The 24,283-nt window shown below is 41.1% G+C and overlaps 1 protein-coding gene across 1 annotated transcript; it reads left to right on the top strand.

Annotated features, from left to right (window-relative positions):
- The first annotated feature begins 1,834 nt into the window (after positions 1-1,834).
- Positions 1,835-23,655, top strand: LOC113127530 (collagen alpha-1(XXVIII) chain-like). The gene is made up of 36 exons (XM_026302217.1): positions 1,835-2,100; positions 2,245-2,409; positions 3,439-4,013; positions 5,675-5,695; positions 5,777-5,839; positions 7,084-7,137; positions 7,241-7,285; positions 7,436-7,462; positions 7,875-7,919; positions 8,236-8,280; positions 8,620-8,673; positions 9,893-9,961; positions 10,056-10,124; positions 10,524-10,592; positions 13,136-13,204; positions 14,115-14,183; positions 14,700-14,768; positions 14,926-14,994; positions 15,080-15,151; positions 15,239-15,307; positions 15,410-15,481; positions 15,598-15,666; positions 15,871-15,939; positions 16,152-16,220; positions 16,864-16,932; positions 17,586-17,654; positions 19,213-19,281; positions 19,460-19,528; positions 19,604-19,684; positions 19,867-19,902; positions 19,992-20,028; positions 20,239-20,796; positions 21,343-21,647; positions 21,751-21,991; positions 22,988-23,182; positions 23,360-23,655. Exons 2-36 carry the CDS (start codon positions 2,259-2,261, stop codon positions 23,365-23,367), a joined length of 3,720 nt encoding a protein of 1,239 aa, XP_026158002.1. The 5' UTR covers positions 1,835-2,100; positions 2,245-2,258; the 3' UTR covers positions 23,368-23,655.
- Positions 23,656-24,283: the final 628 nt, after the last annotated feature.

A 24,283-nucleotide genomic window follows, 5' to 3' on the forward strand; every position in this document is an offset into this window, starting at 1 on the left:
TTAGTGTCATAAAAGAAATACTAACCCATGTTTTGTTTTTCCTTCTCTCTCTTTACATGTAAGAGTTTTCTCATTGAAATTCAAATATATGGCATTAAATAAAACAATGCATGCCCTGCTCTTTATTGATGCCCTTTGTTGTTGTTGTATGCATCTGCTCACAGCATCAGTGTGCACTTTTAGATAGGACCATCTTTATTCATTTATTCCATATACTCCTTGAATGAAAGTCATCTAATTGCTGGGTGGTTTCAAGCCACTGTGGAGTCTGCTCCTAGAAAACCTCTCAGCAAAGTTAATACACACTTTAAATGCAGTATGGTGAACATGTAGGCTCATTATTTCAGAACTCCTGCTGGGAAATAAATCAGGAAAGTGACAACCAAAGGCTTTTTTTTTTTTTAAAAAAGTGTCAATCTGCTAATGTGGATTTGCAGCTGCCTGATTTAGCTTTTCAGAAGACTTTTGTCTTTTACTGTAGATGGAAATTGTGGGGTTTTTTTTTTGTTTGTTTATATAAGGCATATCATATTAATATTCAGTGCTATGCTGTGTCCTAGTTTTGCCGTATGTTGTGTATTATAGAACTGTTACATTATTTCCCACTGCAACCTTGTTCTGAAGAAGCACACTATTAAGATAATAAATCCCCTCACTTTGCTTAATCAGCAATCCACACAAAGGAAAGTTAGCAGAACCAGACTTCAGGAGGTCCATCTTTCAGGAGGAGCATTCTTGAGTGACAGCTCACCTTTCCTTGCCTTCAGTAATTCAGCAGGCAGTAAAAACACACACCATCATCTCTGTTCCAGAGTTATGTGATTCCAGTTTAAGCTTTTATGGCTGCAGACAGCCTCATGGGATTTTAAGACTCCTCTGATCCAGGACTACATAGGAATCACAATAAGATTAAGGAGTTACAAGGCTTTTCTTTGGTGCTGAAAAGGAAACATACCAGGTTTTAATAGGAAGTGGTCATCCTGTAGAAGTAGTCTGTTGTTACAGCCTTTCACGCCTGACTTTGAAGAGACCTCTGGGGTGTCTTCTCTTAATTATGTATACAATCTAACCTTGTGTCACAGGGCAGGGAGAGCACAAGCAGACTGAAACAGGGAGGTGCAGTGAAATGATTTTATTAGAAGATGAGGTGAAAACAAAAGCTTAACAGCAAACAGGTTCAGATAACAGGAAGAAATTCCTGGTAACAGGAACAAATCAAAGTGTCAAGAACAGAAAAGCTACAGGATAGCTAAACACAAGCCAGCAAAACATGAACAACTTAATGACCTGGCAAGCTGTTGAAAAAGGGGCTGGTATACATGCTGAGAAGGCTGATGTGCAGGTGTGAACAGGTGTGCAGAGGGCAGAGGGCAGAGAAACCTAGATCATTCTGAGATACAACTAAAAAAAACGTTCATAAAATCTACTTTGCCAGTGCCTGCAATCACTCACATTTTCTTTAATGATATTAAAAACATGTAAAATGTCTTCTACGTGTCATTAGAAACTCCATCACATCCCAGACATATTACTGTGGACATTAGCCTGAGTCTTACTGTGGCCCTGCACGAAAAGTGATAAAGCCCTGCTTTGATCCCAGCTAGCTGTCTGAGTGAAAAAGACAAACTGCTACTATTCTCAGTGGCATTCCTTTCTGTTCCTGATTTAATGCCATAACCTAACAGAGTAAAATCAACAAAAGGGGGATAGATGCTCTGCTCCATGTCTGTAGCTGCCTCCCCCATCACGCCTCCCACATTATCCCAAAAAAGTGAGTGAGTTAAAAGAAGGGCCGGCCTTGCCTACATTTACTGTGAGCTGAGGATAGTTTGCTTTGAGTCTCATGAGAGCTAGAACACAGTCCAGTCCAAACACACTGCTGCTGGTGCTGCTGCTGCTACATGTTGTCTACTTGACCTACAGATTCTCAGCTAAGATCCAGTCACTGAAAGAGGACATACAGTTTGAGGCTCGGGACATGGAAACTAACCCTGAATGAAGAATCTCTACTTTTCCCTATTTGCACTTTCTTGGTGAATTTTTTCCCTGCTTGGACGAACTACACAGAGCTGAACACATTGGAGACCTAATACAGCAGAAGTATGAGTTACGCATGCTTGGTGTATGAGTCTCAAGCCTGTATGCTTGTTAAAGCTTGTTCTCTGAGTGTCTGCAGGTTTTTGGAGGGTACTGAAATGTGAGCTTATGTCTGTGCCTTTTTATCCATCTCTGTCTTCTCTTTAGCTCTCAGGGAAGTCATGGTCCCCTCACTGCACTGGTTCCTGCTGCTGTGGGGACTTCAAGGTCTTTGGGCACAGGACTATGAAGAAGACTATGAAGAAGAAGTGGTGACCAGCAAGAAGAAGAACAAACTATATTCACCCAATTCCATACCACAAAATGGCAAATGTAAGTCCAGAGTGTCTCTCCTTTGCATGTTTGTTGAGGATCAGAAAGGCAGTATGTTGGGTCTTTTCCAATGATTCACCTACTAAAAAAGTTGTGGAATTTGTGCAGGTGGCACACGTTCTATTTTCTTCTATCGCTGGAAAAAAAAAGCTGCTGCCACAGGTGAAAAAACTGAACACGATACCAACAAGGATTTTGCTGGAGGATGCAATCTACTTGGATTGATCATATCTCTCAGGCTTCTCAGAACCATCCATCTCCCGTGTGACTGCTCAGTGCTCTGTTACCCAAATGTTTTATTCGCTCAGAATCCTGTTTCCCCAGGCACATTCTCTCTGTGATATATTTCCACGAAGACTGTGATTTATCCTCAGCTGGTATTAGATCTGCGACCTCCTTCCTCCACTGAAGGTTGCTGCAGCAGGTTGAATTGCTTTAATTCCACTTCAAAATGATTATGTCACATTCACTTAGTACACTTTTCTTAAAAGGCATCAGCGTATAGAGTCTAAACTCTCAGTAAATCACCTTTACCCCATCTGAAGGCTCCACAAATAGAATCATACCACCTCAACTAATGAAATCCATTTTGGATATGGTCAGCTGAGGTTTTACATTTGGCTGTATATGAAAGTAATAAATTATATATCTTATCACACCAGCTTGGTAACAGGAAATACAGGATAAATACATTATGTCTAGTTACCTTAAAGGTTTGTTGTGTCAGTTTTTTATGGTGCCAACACATTTTCTACTAATGATCAAATGGAAAAATATAATTGTTTACATTTATTGTAAGGGAGTTGCTTTGTCCTGGTTAAGTGGTTTTGAATCAGGTTAAGAAAATAGTTATTATACCTAAGAGTTTTACTTAGTATTTTGCAGTTACATAGATGTAAACCCTAAATATGATACTAAGCTCTCTTGCTTACCATGAATTTGGAAAACGGGAAAATAAATTCATATATGCCCTGATGTCAAACTATGAAGTTATATAGTTAATAGATTGCTAACTCCTCTTTCTTCTAGCACCCATCAATGAAGACTGCAGTTTGGAGTTAGCCTTTCTCATTGACAGTTCGGAGAGTGCCAAGGACAACCATGCCCAGGAGAAGCGCTTTGTCTCAGATGTGATTGACCGGCTGCAGGGCATCCGGCTGCAGACTGGCCGAGGGCTCAGCTCCCGTGCTGCGCTCCTTCAGTACAGCAGCCATGTCATCATAGAGCAGACCTTCAAACAGTGGAGCAGCACAGAGGACTTCAAAGTTCGAATTGCCCCCATCACCTACATTGGTCATGGTACATACACCACCTATGCCATCACCAACCTCACCCGCATATACTTGGAAGAGTCAGATCCCAGCAGCATCAGGGTGGCCATACTGCTCTTTGATGGCATCTCACACCCCAGGAACCCTGACATATTTTCAGCTGTGGCTGATGCCAAGAACCAGGGTGTCCGTTTCTTCACCATAGGCATCACACCTGAAGCCAATGAGCCTACCAATATAGCTCAACTGCGGCTAATCGCTAGTTCCCCGGCGTCCCGCTACCTTCACAACCTGCAGGACAGAGGCATTGTGGAAAAAGTCATTAAGGAGATTGTAAGTAAATATAGACTTACTTGTTTCATACAAAATGTAGATAGTGATAGTCTACTCAAATTCAGTATTTTTGATGTCATACATGATAAACACTGTACTTATAAAGACTGAACAACACACAGCACTGCAGCACATTTAAAGTGAGACATTGTCATTGTGAAAGAAGAATCCTCCTCCTGGTTTGACCAGCAGCTTGTGGTGATTAATGTTGACCTTAGTCAACTTGGTAACTTGGTAACGTCTTGCTTAATGTTGACATTGACATATATATATATATATGTGTGTGTGTGTGTGTGTGTGTATGTATGATACCTTTGCTTGCTCTAATGTTCCCATATTTCCCTTCTTGAACAGAGCTCAACTGTTTATATGTATGTTTGATCATTTCTCATGACCAGAGGGCAGAAATTTATAACAGATGGAAGCTTCATCTATTATGCAGACAGACATAGGCCAAATGAATAAAATGGTAGCATCTTGCACTTCTCTGTGTAACCTAATAAGCACTTCTACTTTGCTGTCTTTGACACTACCCACTTCTTTGATTTCTTGGCTTATTGCATCCATGATATACACCTGCTACCTGCTGCCATAGTAACTGGTCTGCTGTTATCATCCAAGACACCACTGTAAAATAAAATTCAGTATGACATCTACTTAGATATCAGCAGTGGCCTAAAACAATGTAAAGCTATAAAATTCTTTTTTGGCCATGCATGTGTTGGAAAGTTAACTAACACAAAGCTTGTCTTTGTTTTCAGTTGTTTACCTTGACGTGAGTGATTGGGGTTACTTTCATAACCTGATGATACAATTTCACTAAGATAATTAGAACATGTGTTGCACAGTAACATCTTGCAGACAGAACCAGGCTGTTGGCTGGTTGTACCATATGCTCCACATTAAAACTCTTTGTGGGGAAAATCGGGTACCAAGCAATAATGTGTATGCACGCCACATGATTCAACCAGCCCCTCAAACACCACTTCAAAATCAGCTTTATTATTGGCACACGTGGTACACATCCAAAAACGATAAGGGAAAACCTGCACTAAGACTTCTAGATCACCAAACCTGTCAGGCTGCGTTCTGCTGACATACAATAGCCCAGCAGCAGCAGCTCCAGTCAGGCTTTCATCTCATTGCCCTCTACAGGCAGCATCTGTATATCATAAACATGTGCTGTGTCTTTTATCTTTAGTCCCAGCGTTCAACTTCACTGCTCCATCCTCTGAGAGTCTGTGTTGTTTTCTGACACCCCCCCTTTCTATGGAAACATCCCTGAATGCTTAGCGAGGCTATTTTACTTGATGCATGTGGTTTGTGTTCAGGGGGAGTTGTGACCAATCTCCCTTGCATAGAAAATGTGGGTAACATTGAACAGAACAGCAACATGTGGGGTGAAAATCAGGGTTCTGGCAACACGGGCCTGTTAAAAGAGGAAGTGCAGGATGAGTCTTCTAGCAGGTGGAGGAGGTTTAGGGACAGACTAAACCCAGGCCAACAGTGAGCAAGTTTCTTTGGGTGCTTGAACTGCAGCTTTGCACACATTGCAAATAAGGTTCACACTTCATTTCTGGTTGGGTATAAATTAAAACCAACCATATGGAGGAAATCTGACAACTTCTTATCCTGTCATCCTTGTGTTTATTGCTCCGCAGACGGCGCTGGCAGATGAAGGGGTAAGTTTTCCAATCTTTTTTCACACATCTTCATTTGTGTTACCTAAGACCCATCTGACTCTTCTTTCCGTGTGTCTGAAGTGTCCCCTGGCCCAAAGCAAGTGCATGTGCGAGAAGGGTGAGAGGGGATCCAACGGCCCTCCTGTAAGTATCCCTCCTACACTCCATTTGTCTGTGGAGCTCCAAAGATATTATTAAACCAATTTGTCATCATAAAGTAACTATCATTGTTAACACTGTGGACATCATATTGTTGAAATTATCATTATATGTGGATCAGCCTCCTACCTATAATTCAGACATCAGAAATTCTTGACACCACTTTTATCTTAGTGAAAAGAACTGCAACAACCAATAATTGTTGGTTTGTTTTTCACACATTGTATCCCTATAATTATATATATTTCATGTCTGTTTTTTTGTGTATTTAATACTGAATGCTTGGGGGTTTCTCCTGTGCTCCTCAATAAAATGAAATTTCCCTTTTTGTTAACCACATGTGTCTTACTGCTTCCCCTAAATAACAACAACTCCCAAACTGGCTCCTGTTGAAGCTCTGCTGAGGACAGTGCAGCTGACAAAGGCCCCTGTGATGCTAGCAGGCATAATTGCAGGGTTTTTGGGGGGCGTTTAGTAAATGGTGTGGTTTTGAGCTGTTATGTTTCCCTGCAGCAGTGAGAGTAAAGCAAATGCCTTACATTCCTTTTAACAGTTTTACTGCGAGCAGGCCTAAACAAATATTTGCATGAGAAATCAGTGGAATCATGTCTGTCATAACAACCAAGCCACTTGAGACTGTCTGCGGACACATGCTCAGAAGATACTGTAAGATGTTACATGGGAGACTTTTGTTTCCTGCCAAGCTGTCATGATAAAACACTGCTTTTATTACATGGAAAAGGTCAGCCACAATTAGGCTTAGTGGTTTTGCTTTGATGTATTTTTATAGGATCAGTACAAAGTAATTGCCCCCTTAAACCTAATGCCCCGAACAAAAGCTGTTTCACATCAGGGGCAGCAGCCGCACACTGACACAAGCGGACAGAGATGCATACAGAGGGGTATAGTTGAGATTCGAACATGCACAGTTCACACACCGAAGCATAAAAAGAGAAAGAAGAGTCCGAATTAGTCCTCTCAGATAACTTGGGTCTGCGCTGACTCAGCTGCTCTTTCAATTGCTTTAATCCATGACTTCAAAACATGTTGCTTCCACGAGGCTCAGGCCAAACAAGAACAGCTTTCACAGTCCAAGCAGCTCATTCACCTTCTTAGCTTTCATTTCACTGGGTTTTCATCAAACTGCAAAAGGAAAAAGTTGAAGATACATCTTTTACATTAAAAATTTGGGGAGGGAGAAATTAACTCCCAAGTTGCATACTCTACAGGGCAAGAAGGGTCGTCCTGGAGAAGATGGAAACCCTGGCACTAAAGGACAGAAGGTACTGCCTCCTGATTTTTTTTCAATCAAACAGTTTATACAAATCAGATATTTCTTGAATGTGCAGCTTTTACTGATATAACTAAAGTTCCTCTTCCAATTAGGGTGAAGGTGGGCTCAGTGGACTTCCAGGTCGGGAAGGAGTAGAGGTAAAGGAGTCAAAATTAACAAGTATGGCCCACATTTTTCTAATTTGTTTTTATCTTCATCATGAATTGTCTTGTTCTGGGGACTGGGTGGCAGTGTTTTGGTTGTTGCTCAGCTCTTTCACACTTAACAAGACTTTTTTGTGCACACAGGGGAAACCAGGATACAAAGGAGAGAAGGTATTGGAAGGATTCTACTGTGCACTGCCTCTGTCTGCTGTGTCAGAGTATAGGCTTTCTAATAGTGAGAGAAATGGAAGAATTCTTTTTTTCCAGACGTGATGAAGTGCTGTTAAAGGGAGCATACACGGAAAAGGCTTTGGAAATATCGTGGCATTTTGTTCTCCTCTTTTAATCTGTGTTTAATGTCAAGCCTCTCTTTCTCTACTTGCTTTTCCTCTGAAGGAATTTAACCCCAAAGTTCTTAGTTACCTAAATCCCATATGATTAATTGTTGCAGACATTGCTCCTTGTTATTAAAAGCCATTATTATGAGATAAAATGTTACTTGGAAATTTGATTCAAAGTTTGAATTTGTGAAAAATGACACTTTTGTGAGGACCTCACTAAACTGCTTTTTATTCTCTTACAGGGAGAGAGAGGGGAGTGTGGCACACCTGGAATTAAGGGAGACAGAGTATGTTGGCCTTTAACGTTTAGAACCTGAAACCAAGTTCAAGTATAATTTTCTGTTGCACTTTTATTATCATTGCTTCAGTGATGCAGCCAAGGAAATCTGCCAGAGCACATTCACCCTTTTTTAATTGACTAATGTATAAATAACTGACCTTTATAAAGTGATAGATAGTTTTGCTTTATGGTGATCACTGGATAAAGTTCATTCCCCATATCTTTTTTTAATCTGTGTTATTTATTTACCACACTCACTAAACCAGTACCACTTCAAGATGAAAGTAATTTAAAATTTTGAAAGTGTCCTATTTTTTTGCCAGGGTCCTGAAGGTAACATTGGTCCGAGAGGAAATCGAGGACTTCAGGTAAGTCCTGTGTATTTTTCTAATACACCTATAAAACAATGCATCTTTGCTTTGGCGTAATGGCATGTTACTACTGCAAGTACCAAATACCTTGTGTTAGAACAAACACACAGTTAAACCCATATCTTTTGCTCTTGTGTTTTTGCTATGGACACGCTAAATACTGAGTTATCACTTACTGCATCCCTATACACATCACTTTGGCATGTGGAGACATCTAGATTGACAGCCCTGCCATTCCTAAAACCCTGCTGTGCCAAGTGTGCTATTTTCCTTTCAAAGACTGCTACTTTGCATTCCCCAGTGTTCAACACTCACACACACTTATCCACAATTTAGGGTTTGCCTGGTCCACCTGGTGATATCGGACCCGAAGGTGTGATGGGTAAAAAAGTAAGTACATGTGGTGTTTCTGAAATATTCTGCTGCCTATGTTTGAACCACACCTCTGCAATGTGGGAGGCGTTTAAGTACAAAAAGTCAGAAAGAAGTAAATCCACCTTTATTCTCTGCCTGGCCTTATATGTATGTGAGTCACTCCATTTTGAACTGAAGAGCAGCCTTTCCTCTTGCATTGATCAAAGGCAGCCCACAGTCTCAAGACCAGATGTATATCTGAAGGCTACTCGGTTTTTTGGTTGAATACATAAAGTACTTTCCAATCTGGTTTGAATTAAGTCTCTTCCATAGCTGTACAAAAGAGGAGCCCATGCCAGTGGATTCATCAGAACAATGATAATAACCCTCGTACTTGTAAGGGGCAGAGGTGAAAAAAGAAATGTGATGCAGAGTGTTGAAGACCACAAAGTGGGAAAACACACGTCTCAACTGAGTTCTCCCATTCCCAAGACCTTTTTCTCCGAATGACATTACACACATGAAGTTGACATTTAATATGCGTTCTGATTAAATCAATTCATCATGGGCATCAATAACATCACAAATGTCAAGTATCCCTCTGAACCAAGGTGGCCATACATTTAAACACTTATTTGTGAGTTATGATCCATCACCACTGATCATTTGAATCGCTTCTGAAGTACCTCATCTGTTATTACCTTGTCAGCCTATTTGTCTGGTCCTACATTTTAAAACCCCTTCTCCTGTGTTAGAGCTGCTAATTCTGCCGTGAGCCCACATTCCCCACCAACTGTTCACTCCTTAATTATTTTGGAGGAATGTTCATGGTGATTGTCTGGCTGTCATGCTATATCACCTGAATGGCAGGCTAATGTCTGGTCTTAAACACTGTCCCAACATGTCTGAAAGGGCAAGGGAAAGGAAGAAAGTGCATCTACAAATATTTTCATGCCCTCTTCCTACTTCTTGTGTGCCCTCCTGTTCCACAACATGGCTGTGCTTTACAGCTTTGGAGCGAATAATTGCGTTCTTTACCAATAAAGACTTGACTGAAGGAATGAGGTATATGTATAACCTTAACACAGCTGAATATTAAAGGAGAAGCAGTTGTGAATGTTTATGATTGTAGATTGGAAGTGTTAGTGAGGATATTTAGGACATCTGGTTATTGGAAAACCTGGGCAGCTTCACTGGTTATGCATCTGTGTGCATACTTGCACATGTCTGCCCCTGGCTGTCTGTCTTTTTATAGGGTGAGAGAGGACTTCCTGGACCACCTGGAATCCAAGGGGAAACAGGGATTGGCCTTGCAGGACCAAAGGTGAAATCTGCCACCTCACTATTTTGGAAAATGAAGTTATGCAAATATAACAATCTACCTGTATCTTACTGTCTTTTTTTCCTGTACTCCGCAGGGTGATGTTGGTTTACAGGGGCAACCAGGCCCTCCTGGTCCACCAGGACTTGGCGAGCCCGGACCACCGGTGAGTAAAAAATCCAACACACACGTACACGGAGGCATCAAGGTGATGAGCACTCAGACTCAGGAGCACTACTTTTTCAGTTGGTGAGCCTTTGTGAGATAATATATGAAAGTGTTATTTTGTGTGGATGGTAAACGTGCAAGAACATATTTGAAGTGTTTATGGTACTTTATGTTAGCATGTTTCACAAGAGAAAAGGACATACCTGTGAGTTTGGCAAATGACAAATATAACCCTTCTATTTAGATTTAAAATTTTCATGTACATTCATTAAATATAATTTAAGGGAGTGGCAATTAAATCCAATATTGGAGGAAAGTACATAAATAAAAAATAAAGACTGTGCATAGATTGGATTTATAGTGCTGGTGATCATATTCATTGCTGCGTTTTACTCAGGGGCCACAAGGGCCACAGGGAGTCCAAGGAGAAAGAGGGTTGATTGGAGAAGGCCTTCCTGGACCAAAGGTGAGTTAGTGTACATGTCTTATGCCTCTTGGGACTTGCAGTTTTCCATTTAAAAGCACTGAACTCTTTTAACCCCATTTTTGTGCATTTATTTTCACTTCGCTCACTGACCCGCACAAAGAGCCTGTCTGGGCTTCAAGTTCCAGTGTGTAATGACATAGAAATTGACAGCATGATATTATAACACAACACAGAAGTTTCATATGTTCACAAACAGAGCAATATGGCTTTTATTAACTCGTGCTGTGATCCAGTCAAATGCTCATCCCACTAGAGGACATGAGAACATTTTGGCAGATAATAAGAGAAAACACCTGGAGACATGGCAGAGTGAGAGACTCATAGAGCGGAAAGAATAAGTCTGTCTCCTCTGGATGTACAGACACTCATACTGTCTCCCTCCTACATGTACATGCACACCTACGCAGGTGCACATGAGTGGGATCCAGGGATGAGACTACAAAAACTGAGCTTACAATTCAATTGAGAAGTTACACATGGTGGCTGTATTAAAGACTGGTTCAATGTTTGTTAGAGTCAATAGCTTTAAAAATGTTTTGTTAGTTAAAACACTAGGATTTAGTGTTTCCTTTAAATCGTCATAGCAGTGAAATAACATGTACCCATCACATAGGGAGGTAAATGTACAGGAAGAGTGACCAAATTTTAAATGAAATCTTGAAAGACATTCAAATCGAAAAATGAAAAGAAGCTATAGATGCTAAAATGAGACATAATAGCACATGCACTCACTAAAAACTGTGCCTAACACCACCTGTCTTCCTGCCAGAGAGAATGTTTCTCTGTGTGACACTGACTCTGAACTCGTGTGTGAGTTTTGCTTTAATGGTGTGATCGATATATCAGGGCAGTGACGCTGGAAGAAAGCCAGTGTTGCAGCAAGTTCTGTGACTGGTTTAGAAATTTCAGCTATAGCACAGTGTAGAGGTCTGTGAAAATGAACAGAGTTTTGTGAAGAAGTGATTTTCTTCCAGAGAGCAAAATGAGCACTGTATGGCTCCAACACTTACGGAATATATTTTTATCCAGCTGCCTCAAAGCCATATCAGCTCCATAAGTGTCCAAAATTGACACTTAGAGTTCATGTTATTGGAAATGCACAAGTTATTAATAACAGTAGAGGTTCTGCATTAAAAGTGTGAGTGTGTAAAATCAGACCAAACCCTTGTGTAGTTTTGATTAACACAGTCAGTTAAATTAAATGTGATTAAGCTGATGTAGCTGAAGACAAATGTAATCACTCCAGACTACCTTACAGCTTAAACAGAGCAGCTCTGCATCAGAAGCCGTGACTATAATTCAGGTGGAATTCTTACTTTTTCCATTTGCCCCAGACTTTCATCCAATTTATCATTTGTCGACTTTGCTGCGATATGGCAGCAGCTCGTTTCCAGCCCAGAGCAGGAGGAGGTGCATCTCCCTCTGTTCGAGATTGGCCTCGGGGGTGCTCGTTTTTTCCTCAACAGGAGATTTGACCGGGGACCTGCAGATGGTGTTCCTGATCTAAAGCAGCGTTCTTCACATGACGTGTCTCGACAAGCTCGAGAATCACAAGAGCATATCCTCTTCTCCCCATCATTAGCGCCCCAGCTTGTGTGCTGAAATGAGATCAGAGTTATGACAATAAATCTATTCTTTTTTAAGCTGATATGCAAATGCAACAATGCTATGCTAATCACCATCCTTCTGTGTGACACTGTACCTCTGTTCTCCTTGGGTGTCCTTGAGTTTGAGAGAAATTTTCTCAAGGGAGAAATTTTCTTCTCTGCTGAGTCATACACAGCAAAACATTATGCTGCACTATTTTCATTGCATTTTCTGTCCACTTCATCCACTTGCTGGCCAATCCTTCTCTGTATTTCTACTGCAGCACTTTCTGTATTTTTTATGAATATAGATCCACTTCAGACACTTCTTAAGACATAAAACTCTCTGCTTTGAATCATGTTTTGGTCCAAAATGATTTTTATTTTTATAAAATATAACCTACTGTGAAAGGGTCAAAACCCATCTAATCTTTTCCACTCGGTGCTAGCTATAGAGAGATCTTGCTACATAACAGACATTATGAAGCCAGTTCACTAACTTGAAGACTCTTCTCTACTTGTGCTACTTTTACAATATGTTTTAGCGTGTATCTTTGTCCTATATTTGTCACATGGTCTCATTTTAAAAGAAGCCAAGTTGAGTCTGGCCATGTGTGTTTTACATTGAGTTGGATTTTTACATTTGGTGCAAATGTCAAATAAAATTTCAACTCAGCTGTCAGGAAAACATTTGCAATGGTTTTCACCACAATAGTCAATCTTCCCTTGAATTCATAATATATCTGTATATGGCCTGATGGAGTTTCATCCAAATAGTTTTTCTCTGAGAATAGAAAATCTTGTTTTGCTTTTTTGCAGCTTTTATCAAAGAGACTAAGAAGCATGTTAAGTGCTATATACTGCCCATACACTGTCATTATGTTCATATATTAACTGCTATTTCATAAAGCAAAATATCTCTGTGTCTCTTCACAGGGAGAGCGAGGCCTGGAGGGGCTGCGGGGGCCCAGAGGACCGCCAGGCACTGGAATCAAAGGAGACAAGGTAGAGTCCAGAGAGGTTGTAAATAAGGCACCTGGCTGAAAAGCCTTCACACAGGCATGAAAATAAAACCCTGAGTCCTGTTGTGAAGAAGGGCAAGAGTTGGCAGAGTTGCTGCTGAATGTGTTCAACATGGTGTTATATAGGAGGTCAGTGTACAGGTGATGAATCAGGGTAAAAGCTTGGTAGTGTAGGAGGAGTGAGGCTTTGTAGTTTGGCCTGATGAATGTGGGAAAGTTAGCTCTGCACTGGCACAGTCACACAAGAACATAGAAATATTCATTTTTATCTTTCAGGATGTTTTTGCAGATCTTCGCAGCCATCTGGCAGTTTTTTGGCTCTCAAATAAAAGCAGGGACACAACTGGGAAACTTTGAGCTGATTTATAATATGTTTTAAAGTTACACAGTCCATTTTATAACACTGGAATATGAAATTAACATTTAGGAATGTGTAAAATTGTTTTCTGCAAAAAAACACAAACTTTTTTTCATAAGAGATTGTGATGACAGCTTTATTGTAGTCTTGTGGTGAAGTTTATCACAGATAATTGCAAGGTTTTCATCTGGTAATGACAAACCAGCACCTTCAGGGTTTTCTGTATATAATAACATAATACATTTATAATTTTAATTTTGAATGTGACAGATAAAAAGACAGTGAATCAGAAAAAGTGAATGCCATTACGCTATGTATTGAAAAATATGTTTCTACATGAATCTTCTCATACAGTACATTAAACAGCATATTCATATGAGCTGAAGGGAAATGCACAGGCTTTTCAATCCTGCACAGTTGGTTGCTTTCCACATATAATAAGTTATGAAATGTCCTATTTCACAAATGAGTGTGTTGCACTGTCACACTATCATTTACATGCTGTTGTCATGTGCCTTCTTTTCTGAACCTGTAGGGTGATTTTGGACCTCCAGGTCTTCCAGGCCCCCTTGGCCTCCCAGGAGTAGGTGTTCAAGGCGAAAAGGCAAGTACATCCTAGTGTGGCTGAAACTGCCACACATGACTTTTGGATACTATTTCTTAATTTCTCATATGCACCTGACCATTGTCATGTGAACATTGAACATTGTACATTCGCATGTTAGCACTAGCATGTCTGTGGACACGTTGTCTCTTCGAACAAAGAGCTGCAAATTTGATGAATAAGCTGGGAAGAGACCATTCAAAATAATGCACCTACAGGTCAATTAGATCCAACATGGAAAAGAGAGGACAGGTGTGCACCATGTGTTGTGTGCTCTGTGGTGTGTCTAAACAAAGTGTTCAGTAACAGTAGAAGAATGGGCGATAAAGTGCTCCAGTGACTCACGGACTTGGCAACATAATCATCTGAACTTATGTATTCTTATAGGCTTCTATACAGTTGTATTATAGAGTATCATTATATTGCATAACTTTACCATAGTAAAATCCACTTTTTAATTAGTGTATTTTATTAAATGCCTTCTCTTATTATTTCCATATCCATTTATTTTTGCAGGGTATAGAAGGACCAAGAGGACCACCTGGGAGCAGAGGACCTCCAGGAGAGGGTCTACCTGGACCCAAGGTTTGGACATTCTGTCAGTTTTGTTCAGCTGGAGGAGAATACAGCAGTTTGAGAGCTGTTATTCTTTCAGGGATCATAGCCACTCCCTGAATGCTAGGTGCAAACACTCAAGGTGTAATAAGACCAACATTATATATTGTCATGTTGTCCCACACAGGGAGACCAGGGGTTGCCAGGTGAAGTTGGTGCCCCTGGGGAGAGAGGAGTTGGAGAGCCTGGATCTAAGGTATGGAAAAGCAGCCATCTGTATTTTAGCTGTGCTTTAGGTTTCCAACCCATAAACTGACACAGATCCATGAATGTGTCTTCAGGGTGAGCCAGGATCACCTGGATTGTCTGGTTTACCGGGACTGCCAGGAGAAGATGGAGGCCCTGGACAGAAGGTAGTTTAACTCACTCACTACTATCTCCATCTGTCTTCTCCAGTATCAAGCCCCTGACTTTAAAAATGTGTGTGGTTCTGTCCTGAGGGTGAACCTGGAGCTGTAGGCCTCAGGGGAACAGAGGGGGCACCTGGAATTGGCACCCAGGGTGAAAAGGTAAAGAAGTGACATTATTCACGCGTTTAATTTTGCACATGCCTCTCAGAAGGCATTACCCCAGCTTTAAGTTAGTAAATATATTCCATATCTGAACTGAAGGGCGACCAAGGCCAACGAGGAATAAGAGGATTGACTGGTCCACCCGGCATTGCTGGACCCTCAGGACCAAAGGTGATTATTACATAATTTGATATAGTTGTTTTGATCCTAAATAGTGAGGAACAATAATAAAAGAACAGTTGTGAGCTAATGATTGCAACCACCTGGCTTGCATTAATCTTCATCAGGGAGAACCAGGGGCACAAGGCAGGATGGGTTCTCCTGGTCCACCAGGCCGTTTCATTGTGGGTCCCAAGGTAACAGCTCTCAGTTCTACTATAGTGTCATAGAAAAGTGTCTGTGAATAAAGTACAGGAAAGGCTGTACTAAATCACAGCATTTATATAAATGTACTAAGTTACACATCACTACTGAAAATCAGCACTATGTTAGGAACCTGTAAATATAGTATTTCTGTGTTACTATCAGATAGTGTTCACAAAACCTGAAATGTGTTGTAGGGTGATCCTGGCCCAAGTGGTCCTCCTGGTCCAAGTGGGGAGACGGGCTATGGGCTTCCTGGTCCCAAGGTAACCTTGGTACTTGTATTGATGTAAAAAAAAAAAAAAGTGAGAAACATGAAGCTAAATCATATAATGCTGGTTTACTTACAGTAGAGAAGCATGCAAGAGAAGAAAGCTCATGTCCATTTCAGTCCATGTTCCTCTGTAGTTTCCTTTAAAATCAGTAAATCACACTTACATGAATGAAATATCGGCTTTCATATATCTGCCTGCTGTAGGGTGATCGTGGAGATCCAGGCCCTGCCGGTCCGTTCGGTCCCAAAGGAGACGGCTATCCTGGCCCCACGGTAAGGAAATCATACCCATCTGTCCACTCATAAATCTGTACATTCAGGCCATCTATCTACACATTGTAGCTTGTCCTCCATCCATTCATCTTCCTTATTCTAAACAGCAGTTCCTCCCATCTATCCAGCAGTGAGACATTTATTACAGTAGCTGTCCCTGAGCATGTCTTCCTTAATTAAGACCATAGCAGGGAAGAGTTAGTAGAGGAGTCGGGGCACATACAGAGGACATGATTTACATTTAGGTTAGTGGAGATTTAAAAGGAACAGTTTGACATTTTTCAAAAATATATATCCCCACATTGTGTTTTGCTGAGATACCACACACGACTGTCCACTAAACAGTAAGTTACAATCAGCAGATGGTTAGCTTAGCTTAGCATAAAAACTAGAAACAAGGAAATGGTGAGCCTGGTCCAGAAGTAACAAAAACCTCCTACCCAAACCTCAAAACCTCGCTAATCAAGACTTTACACAAACACTGCCATGTAAACGCAGGAGCTTTTGTGTGCCAGCTGATTTATTAGCTGGGACCAGAAGCTTGTAGGAAGCCCAGCTGGTTGCCTGGCCAAACGTCCAACTATTACTCTAACAATTTCAAAACCTCTAAAAGTGCATTCTACCTCTATGTCCTGTCATTCAGGGCCCTCCTGGAATGCCTGGGCCTCCAGGAGAACCTGGCCAAGAAGGAGTAGGCATACCGGGACCAAAGGTGAGAATGAGAGTCTCTAATGTGTAAGTTTGTCAAGTGTGTGCATGTTGGCAGCAAATGAGAAAGAAATAGGAAAGCAATGTATCTGCCTCTGATCAAGCCGCATTGTACATACATTTGCATTTTTATCATCTAAAATATTCATCTAGTCATGAGTCTAACACCAAATCATAAAATCTAACATCTTTCAAATGAGGGTAAAAAATGTGAGATACATAAATGTCTCCAATTTACCACCTGTTATTTCTTACATTATATTATATTACACTGCATTAACAATACAATCGTCTTAGTACTACAGTCATCTGCCTTGTTTTACACCTTTTAAAATTACTTTGGCTCCATAGCAGTTTTGAGTGTTTCAAACACACCTCGTGTTAGCACGTCCCGTTGCTGTGTATTAAATGTATAGATCACTGAAGTCAACACTATTGTGTTAGGAGGTTTGCAAAACTAAGCTGTGCTGTGATCATGTGCCAAAGCTGTTTTCTCTGTAAGATCAGTTTCAGTGCTACAGTGTGTTTGATTTTGCACCAGAGAGATCTGGTCATTTGTGTAAGGAAACTAATTAAAAACACAAGATTTTACTCAGCACAGAAGTTCATTTGTTTGATGAATAGTAAGTACTGCTCACTGGATTTTCTTTTTTGCAGGGGGATATTGGTTTTCGAGGATTGCCTGGTTTACCGGGACCTCCAGGCGAAGGACTCCAAGGACCTTCGGTACTTCATAGCTTCTGTTTTCCCTTGATTTATTGCTTCTAACTAAAATCACTTCCATTTTGCATTTTCATTTCCATTGTTGAACGTATAAAAAAATAGGCTTTATGGGCTGTTTCTACAAACATGAGCCAAGGACAACATTCTGATGTGTTTACTTATGCAGGAAGCCTCCTGTAATTTCATTTGCCATACCACCAGATGGTCGTGATTGAGTCATATTCTCTGAAGAATTGCGTCTTAGCTATAGTCAGACTTCCAGATTTAAAAAAAAAAAAAAGTGCTTCATCCTGTGTGTGAACATGCCCACCACAGGGGCCTTATATTCAAAGGCTACCAGTTCATTTGTTCAGGGTATTTATCATGATTTCCCCCACAGCACTCTGACACATTGGTGCAGTGTGTGAATCTCCACAGACATATGTGTCTGATGAGAAGCACTGGGTCTAACAGGCCTAAGTGAAGCAACACCCTCAATACGTCCTCAAATATCACATCCAGATTCCCTGCAGACTTCAGGCCCGTGTCTCTGCAGGTAGGTGTGCTGTCATACATGCAGCAGTAGGCAGAATTTAATTGAGGACTCAACTGAAGCCGTCAAATGGGGTAAAAATGGGAGCAGAGATCACATTGGCAGCCTTCAGCCCTTATTCATGTTGAGAAAATGGGAATGTCAGAAATTCATGACAGTCTTATAAAAAAGAGATAACCTTGAAATGCTGGTTCCCAGAAAAATGTCATTATTTCACATTCATTTTATATCTGGTCATCTGGTCAAAAAATGTGTTATGTGGCTGCTCTGTCCTGATGGACCCTTAACATGATCTTAGCAGTATAACCTTATACCCAACTTCTAGAGTCAACTCATGCAGCAAAAGTAATACCTAATATCAACACTAATATCCAGGTTTTTGTTGCTTTGCATTATGGTGGTTCTTCAGATAAAGAAAGAAGGAATAAGACGAAATCATTGGTCACTATTATTAAATCACCTTTCATTGCAGGCATGTTGTTAGCAGTCCTCATGCTCTCAGAGCCACACACCCCATAATTAGCCACTTAGCTCTTAGCTAGAGCAGCAAAACTAAACCAACCAAATCAGTGATATGATGAAGATAGAATCAAGAAAAGTCTGCTAGAAGTCTTTAATCATGGACCTGCACACAAATTGTAACATCTACATTAAGACTATTACAAGAATATTATCTTAAGAAGGTGTTTAATTAAAGGACTGATGTCTCAGCAGAACTAAAAAAACATGCCCATGCTTTCACCTTAAGTAGGCTCATCTAAGGTAACTGGGTCTCTACAAGTCTTTGTAAAAAGCTGAACTGACAGCTGCTGCTATTGTGGAACACATGACTTTAATACTTCAGGTCAGAGAACTGGTCTTATAGAATCCTATAGTGGGTTTGGGATGCTGAATGTGCTGCTACCTTGCCAACAGGCTTTGGGTTTCTATTATATCCCACCTTAATGCTTTTTTGTTTTTATGCATGTCCAAAGCATTTTGAACTGTTGTTGAATGATGCTGCACAGATGCACTTGTCTTGCCTTGTAGGGTAACCCTGGGCGACCGGGCCCACCAGGGCCAATAGGGTCACAAGGACAGGGAATTCAAGGGCCAAAGGTTGGTTATGATTTGTTGTCTTCCTTATAGAAATTCACTGATCTGTAAACTATAGCTGAGTTTTTCACTCACCTACACAATAATACACATTATATAATAAAGACCATCTACATTATATGCGGATGCTATTTGTATCTGTGTGCTTTTCTCCCACTTACGGTGCTGATCTCCAATTCAGGGCGAGCAGGGGGCCCAGGGTGTAACAGGGCCAAGGGGTTTACCTGGAGAGGGCATTTCTGGAGCTAAGGTGAGTTTTAGACTCCTGAACGTGAGGTCATGTGAATTTATGTCCACTGATGTTTTGCCATTTAATCCATGACAGGGCGACCGTGGCTCAGCAGGGGAGAGGGGGCTAAAGGGAATCAAAGGAGATATGGGAGACCCTGGAACCCCGGGTCAACCTGTGAGTGACAAACGATGCTTTTATATGTCCATCGATTCTGCACTGCATGCTTCAGACAGGCTTTGAAACTACCTTTGAACTGTGGAAATCACTGCCATCACTCATTTCATCAAGTATCTACCAGCCACTTTTTAGAATAGCTATTTTTGTTTCTTTTGAAATGTTTTGTATTCTTCTCTTAGGGCCGTCCTGGCGTCAAAGGTGAAGCAGGACTTACTGTGAGTCTTCTCACTTTTTATATATGTCTTCATCAGTTTCTTCTGCCATTTGTTAATGTCCTCACACTGTGTTGTTGTATTCATTTCAGAGAGAGGACATCATTCGAATGATCAAAGAGATCTGTGGTGAAGTATCTTGTGATCCTTGCAATATTAATTTCACTTCTTAGGTACTGACCTAATGGCACAGATGTTACAAAAGAAGAAGAGTTAGACACTGAATCTAAGCAGCTGTCCCATCTTATCTGTAAAACATTAGATCACATATCAAAGAGTGAACCTCATCAAAGTCCCATTTCAGCCATGAGCTCATGTATTAATGTGATGTGATTCCAGGATGTGGGATCAAGTGTAAGGAGAGGCCTATGGAGCTGGTGTTTGTCATTGACAGCTCAGAGAGCGTGGGCCCTGAGAACTTTGAGATTGTCAAGGACTTTGTAAATGCACTGGTGGACCGGGTCACAGTGGGCCGCAACGCCACTAGGATTGGCCTGGTGCTGTACAGCCTGGAGGTGAAGCTGGTGTTCAACTTGGCCCGCTACATCACCAAACAGGACGTCAAGCAGGCCATCAGGAACATCCCATACATGGGCGAGGGCACACACACGGGCACAGCCATCCGCAAAGCCACGCAGGAGGCCTTCTACAGTTCCCGTGTGGGAGTCAGCAAAGTGGCCATTGTGATTACAGATGGGCAGACGGATAAGCGAGAGCCTGTGAAGCTGGACATTGCTGTAAGAGAGGCACATGCTGCTAATATTGAGATGTTTGCTCTCGGGATTGTGAACACTTCAGACCCAACACAGGATGAGTTCCTGAGAGAGCTAAACCTGATCGCCTCTGATCCAGACAGCGAGCACATGTTCCTCATCGATGACTTTAACACTCTGCCAGGTAAAGGAAACACTTTCCCTCAGCCTTCTGGTTCTATTGCAGCAGAAATATTGGTAAATATTAGCTTATCATCATCATCAAACTGGAAAAGTCTTCAATATTGATGCTGACGATATATTTGAGTTCTTGGGGCTTGTGAGGGAAATATTGCTTCTTACAAGCTGCTAAAAATGCTGAATAAAAAGAGGAATAATTGCCGTCCTTATCTAAACATATGAAATTAGACACTGAGTGCACTGATCCAGGGCAAGTCATTTATGCTCTGATCCTGAAACAGACAGTGGTACTGATTTCATTTTTGCTCTCTGCTGGGCAAATTAAAATTTTGACTTGATGATGGCACTAGATGAAAAGGTCCCATTAATGCTCCTCGGGACATGAATGCCTGTACCAAATTCATGGCAATCCATCCTCTAGTTGCTGAGACATTTCCCTGACAACCATCACTAAATCACAGTGGGTGGACAGTGCAGTGACACCAGAGTAATGGTCATGCTGCCTTTCTCCTGTAGCCCTGTCTCTGACTTCTTTCTGTGTCTGCCTCAGCTCTGGAATCCAAGTTGGTCAGCCAGTTCTGTGAGGATGAGAATGGAGCCCTGATATATAACAGAATAACTAATGGTTATAATGGCCACAACAGCTACAACGGTAATGGAAACAATGGCTACAATGGCAACAGGAACAGCATCAAGGGGAACTTCGCTGTCGGTGGCTATGGGTACCAGCCTGGCACTGAGCAGAAAACACTGGACGGCCGTCAGACTGGCACCAACGCTGGAAAAAGCAATCCCAGTCAAGGAGGCCGGGTGGAAACCACCCAGCACGGCAGCAAAGAATCCAGCACAGCACATGTATGGAAAATAACAGTGTAAACTCATGTAAACTATGCAAACATCATTATAAAATGCTGTCAACTTTTTTTTTTTTACTTTTTGCTGATTTTGTCACCATCAGGGAGGAGGAGGGCACCATGTACACATGGAGATAACAAACAGGGGACGAGAGCGTGGGGACACATTTAACCGCGAAACCACAGACCTAAAACCTGTCCCTCCTTCTCGAGGGGAGTCCTCCTCATCTTCCTCTTCCTCTTCCTCTTCCTCTTCCTCTACTACTTCTTTTACAAATATAACCACATCATCCTCAGGTGTATCTGTACAGTATGTGCCTGCACCAAGGCCAGCACTTCCCAAAGGTACAGAAAGTCTATTATTCTCCATTGCTTATATATTTACAAGTTTAAGAAGTTTAAGATGCTTGTTGTCTAGAAGAAAATCATATTTCTCGTTCAGCGTTTTATTTTCTGCAGTAGTTATTTGAATTGTGAAATGGGAAATAACCGGAATTTGCCTGGAGTGGATACAAAATGAAAAGCAAACAAGAGCAGGAAAGATTCCGCTGCCAGTAGAGGAGGTACATCAGAGTGATGATAAATAAGAACCATCTTTATTTTCACCTTTCATGAATGCAAAAACTAGAAGTAATCCTACCAAATGTTCAGAAGAAAATGCTAAGATGAAACTACTTTATTCTGGATTTTACTGAATGCTTCAGCTAATATTTATTCATCCCTGTACAGTCACTTCTCTGTACACTATATCAGTCACCCTGAGAGAGCTCTGGGGTGCTCTGAAATTTAAATGGGACCTAATAATGCAACCTTATCTGACTGTCAGGTTTCAGTCAGGGGTCAACTACCTTGTACTACTACTATCATTTCACGCTCTGTACACAACAATATGAGTAGTTACTGAGGAATGAATATCTCCAAATGACCAGAGAACCCACTTGGAGATATGACTTGTTTGTTATTATTGAATCAGTAGGTCATGATTAGTTCATAAGGACTGTTTCTGAATTCTTTCCTCAGCAGTTAACAGTGAGGTTCTTTAAGTGGAAAGCAGTCTCGTTTAATTATGATATTGGGAGGTAGGAGAGCTGTTCTGTGGTTGGATGTTGATCGCCTGGCCCCATGGTTATGATTACAGCTCTGTGACTGACAGGCTGTCTAATGAGGTCAGGCCAGGAGCAGGGAACAGAGAGGCCAATTATTTTTGATGCAGTGTGGTTGATTTCCTAGAACCTGCTCCTTCCTGAGTGTGTGATGATGCAAGTGGCTACTTGGAGATAGGATTTTGTGGACAGACTGTGAATCGTTTTTCAAGATCTAACCTGATTTGATTTCTTGCAGAGACTGTTCCTTTAGACCCTCGCTGTGGCTTGGTTCTGGATCAGGGCACATGTCGGGACTATAACATCCGCTGGTACTATGACAAGCATGCCAACGCCTGCGCCCAATTCTGGTACGGAGGCTGTAATGGCAACAAGAACCGATTTGACACGGAGGAGGAGTGCAAGAGGACGTGTGTGATCTCCAGACCCACTGGTACACCCTTATGATTCATCCCTGTTCTATTAATATCATTCATGTCATTCACACCTTCCCCGTCAACCTCTGCCATTCTTTGTTTTTTTTTTTTCAGTTTCATCAGCTGAAATGAAACAGTGTTATTGGTCCCAAATGTTTGACAGTATTGACTTTCTCATATGTTTTTCTTTTCAGGAGGCTGAGTGAAGTCATCTGCCATACTTCTGCTGTAGAGACACAAAGAAGGAGCAGCTAACGTCAGCCATTTTTCACAGGGTCATGTAAAGCATAATTTTTGGACATATACATTGTTACTGTTGTTCCATATCACCACTATTTGAGTTCCTGTTTCTGTACCCTCTCCTATAATTATCCTTTTGTAATTATAGTGAAATGGAACCAGACTTTGATAGATACCTTTACTGTTTTAATATTAGCGTCGATACTCCATCACTTCTACTCAGGAATGCAGATGTGCACTCGGTGTTGTATGTTCCCTGGGGATTCCTACACCTATGAGTCTTTTTTTTTTTTTTTTAATACAAAGTCTGTGGTGCTGCAGAGATAGTGGCAAAAAATTAACTATTTGCTCCACATGATGAGTTATAACTCTGGTGCCTTATGAACGCCAGAATCATAGAGCACATCGATCCATCAGTATGCCATTTAACCAAATGGTAGCTATTCTTTACTCAGACAATCAGTTTGGGTTATATGGTTGTTTAAGCATAGAGAGAAACCAGTAACACACAGCAGACATGAAGCTTCTCATCACTTATATCAATAAAATGTAGCTTGGTTTGTTTCTAGATAAATTGACTGATGCTCTTTAGGTCTGGATGGAATCGGTTTGTGGATTTGAATGTGTTTTATTGTGAATGAAAATGTGATTTTGTGTTTACATTATTTCATTTAACACTAAGTGTCTTCATTTGTCCAAGCAGTAACCTTACAACATACACTGCCCTCTACTGGGTAACACATGCTGTATACTGTATGAGCAGGATTTTACTTGTCATTATGCTACCCAGCTGTACGGGCTGTGTTCTATGCTGTTTATTACATGGTCAACGTTGATGTCAGGTATTTTTAATAAATCTAATCTAAACGTATATATGC

The sequence above is a fragment of the Mastacembelus armatus genome, chromosome 2, assembly GCF_900324485.2.
Source record: "Mastacembelus armatus chromosome 2, fMasArm1.2, whole genome shotgun sequence".
NCBI lineage: Eukaryota > Metazoa > Chordata > Actinopteri > Synbranchiformes > Mastacembelidae > Mastacembelus > Mastacembelus armatus.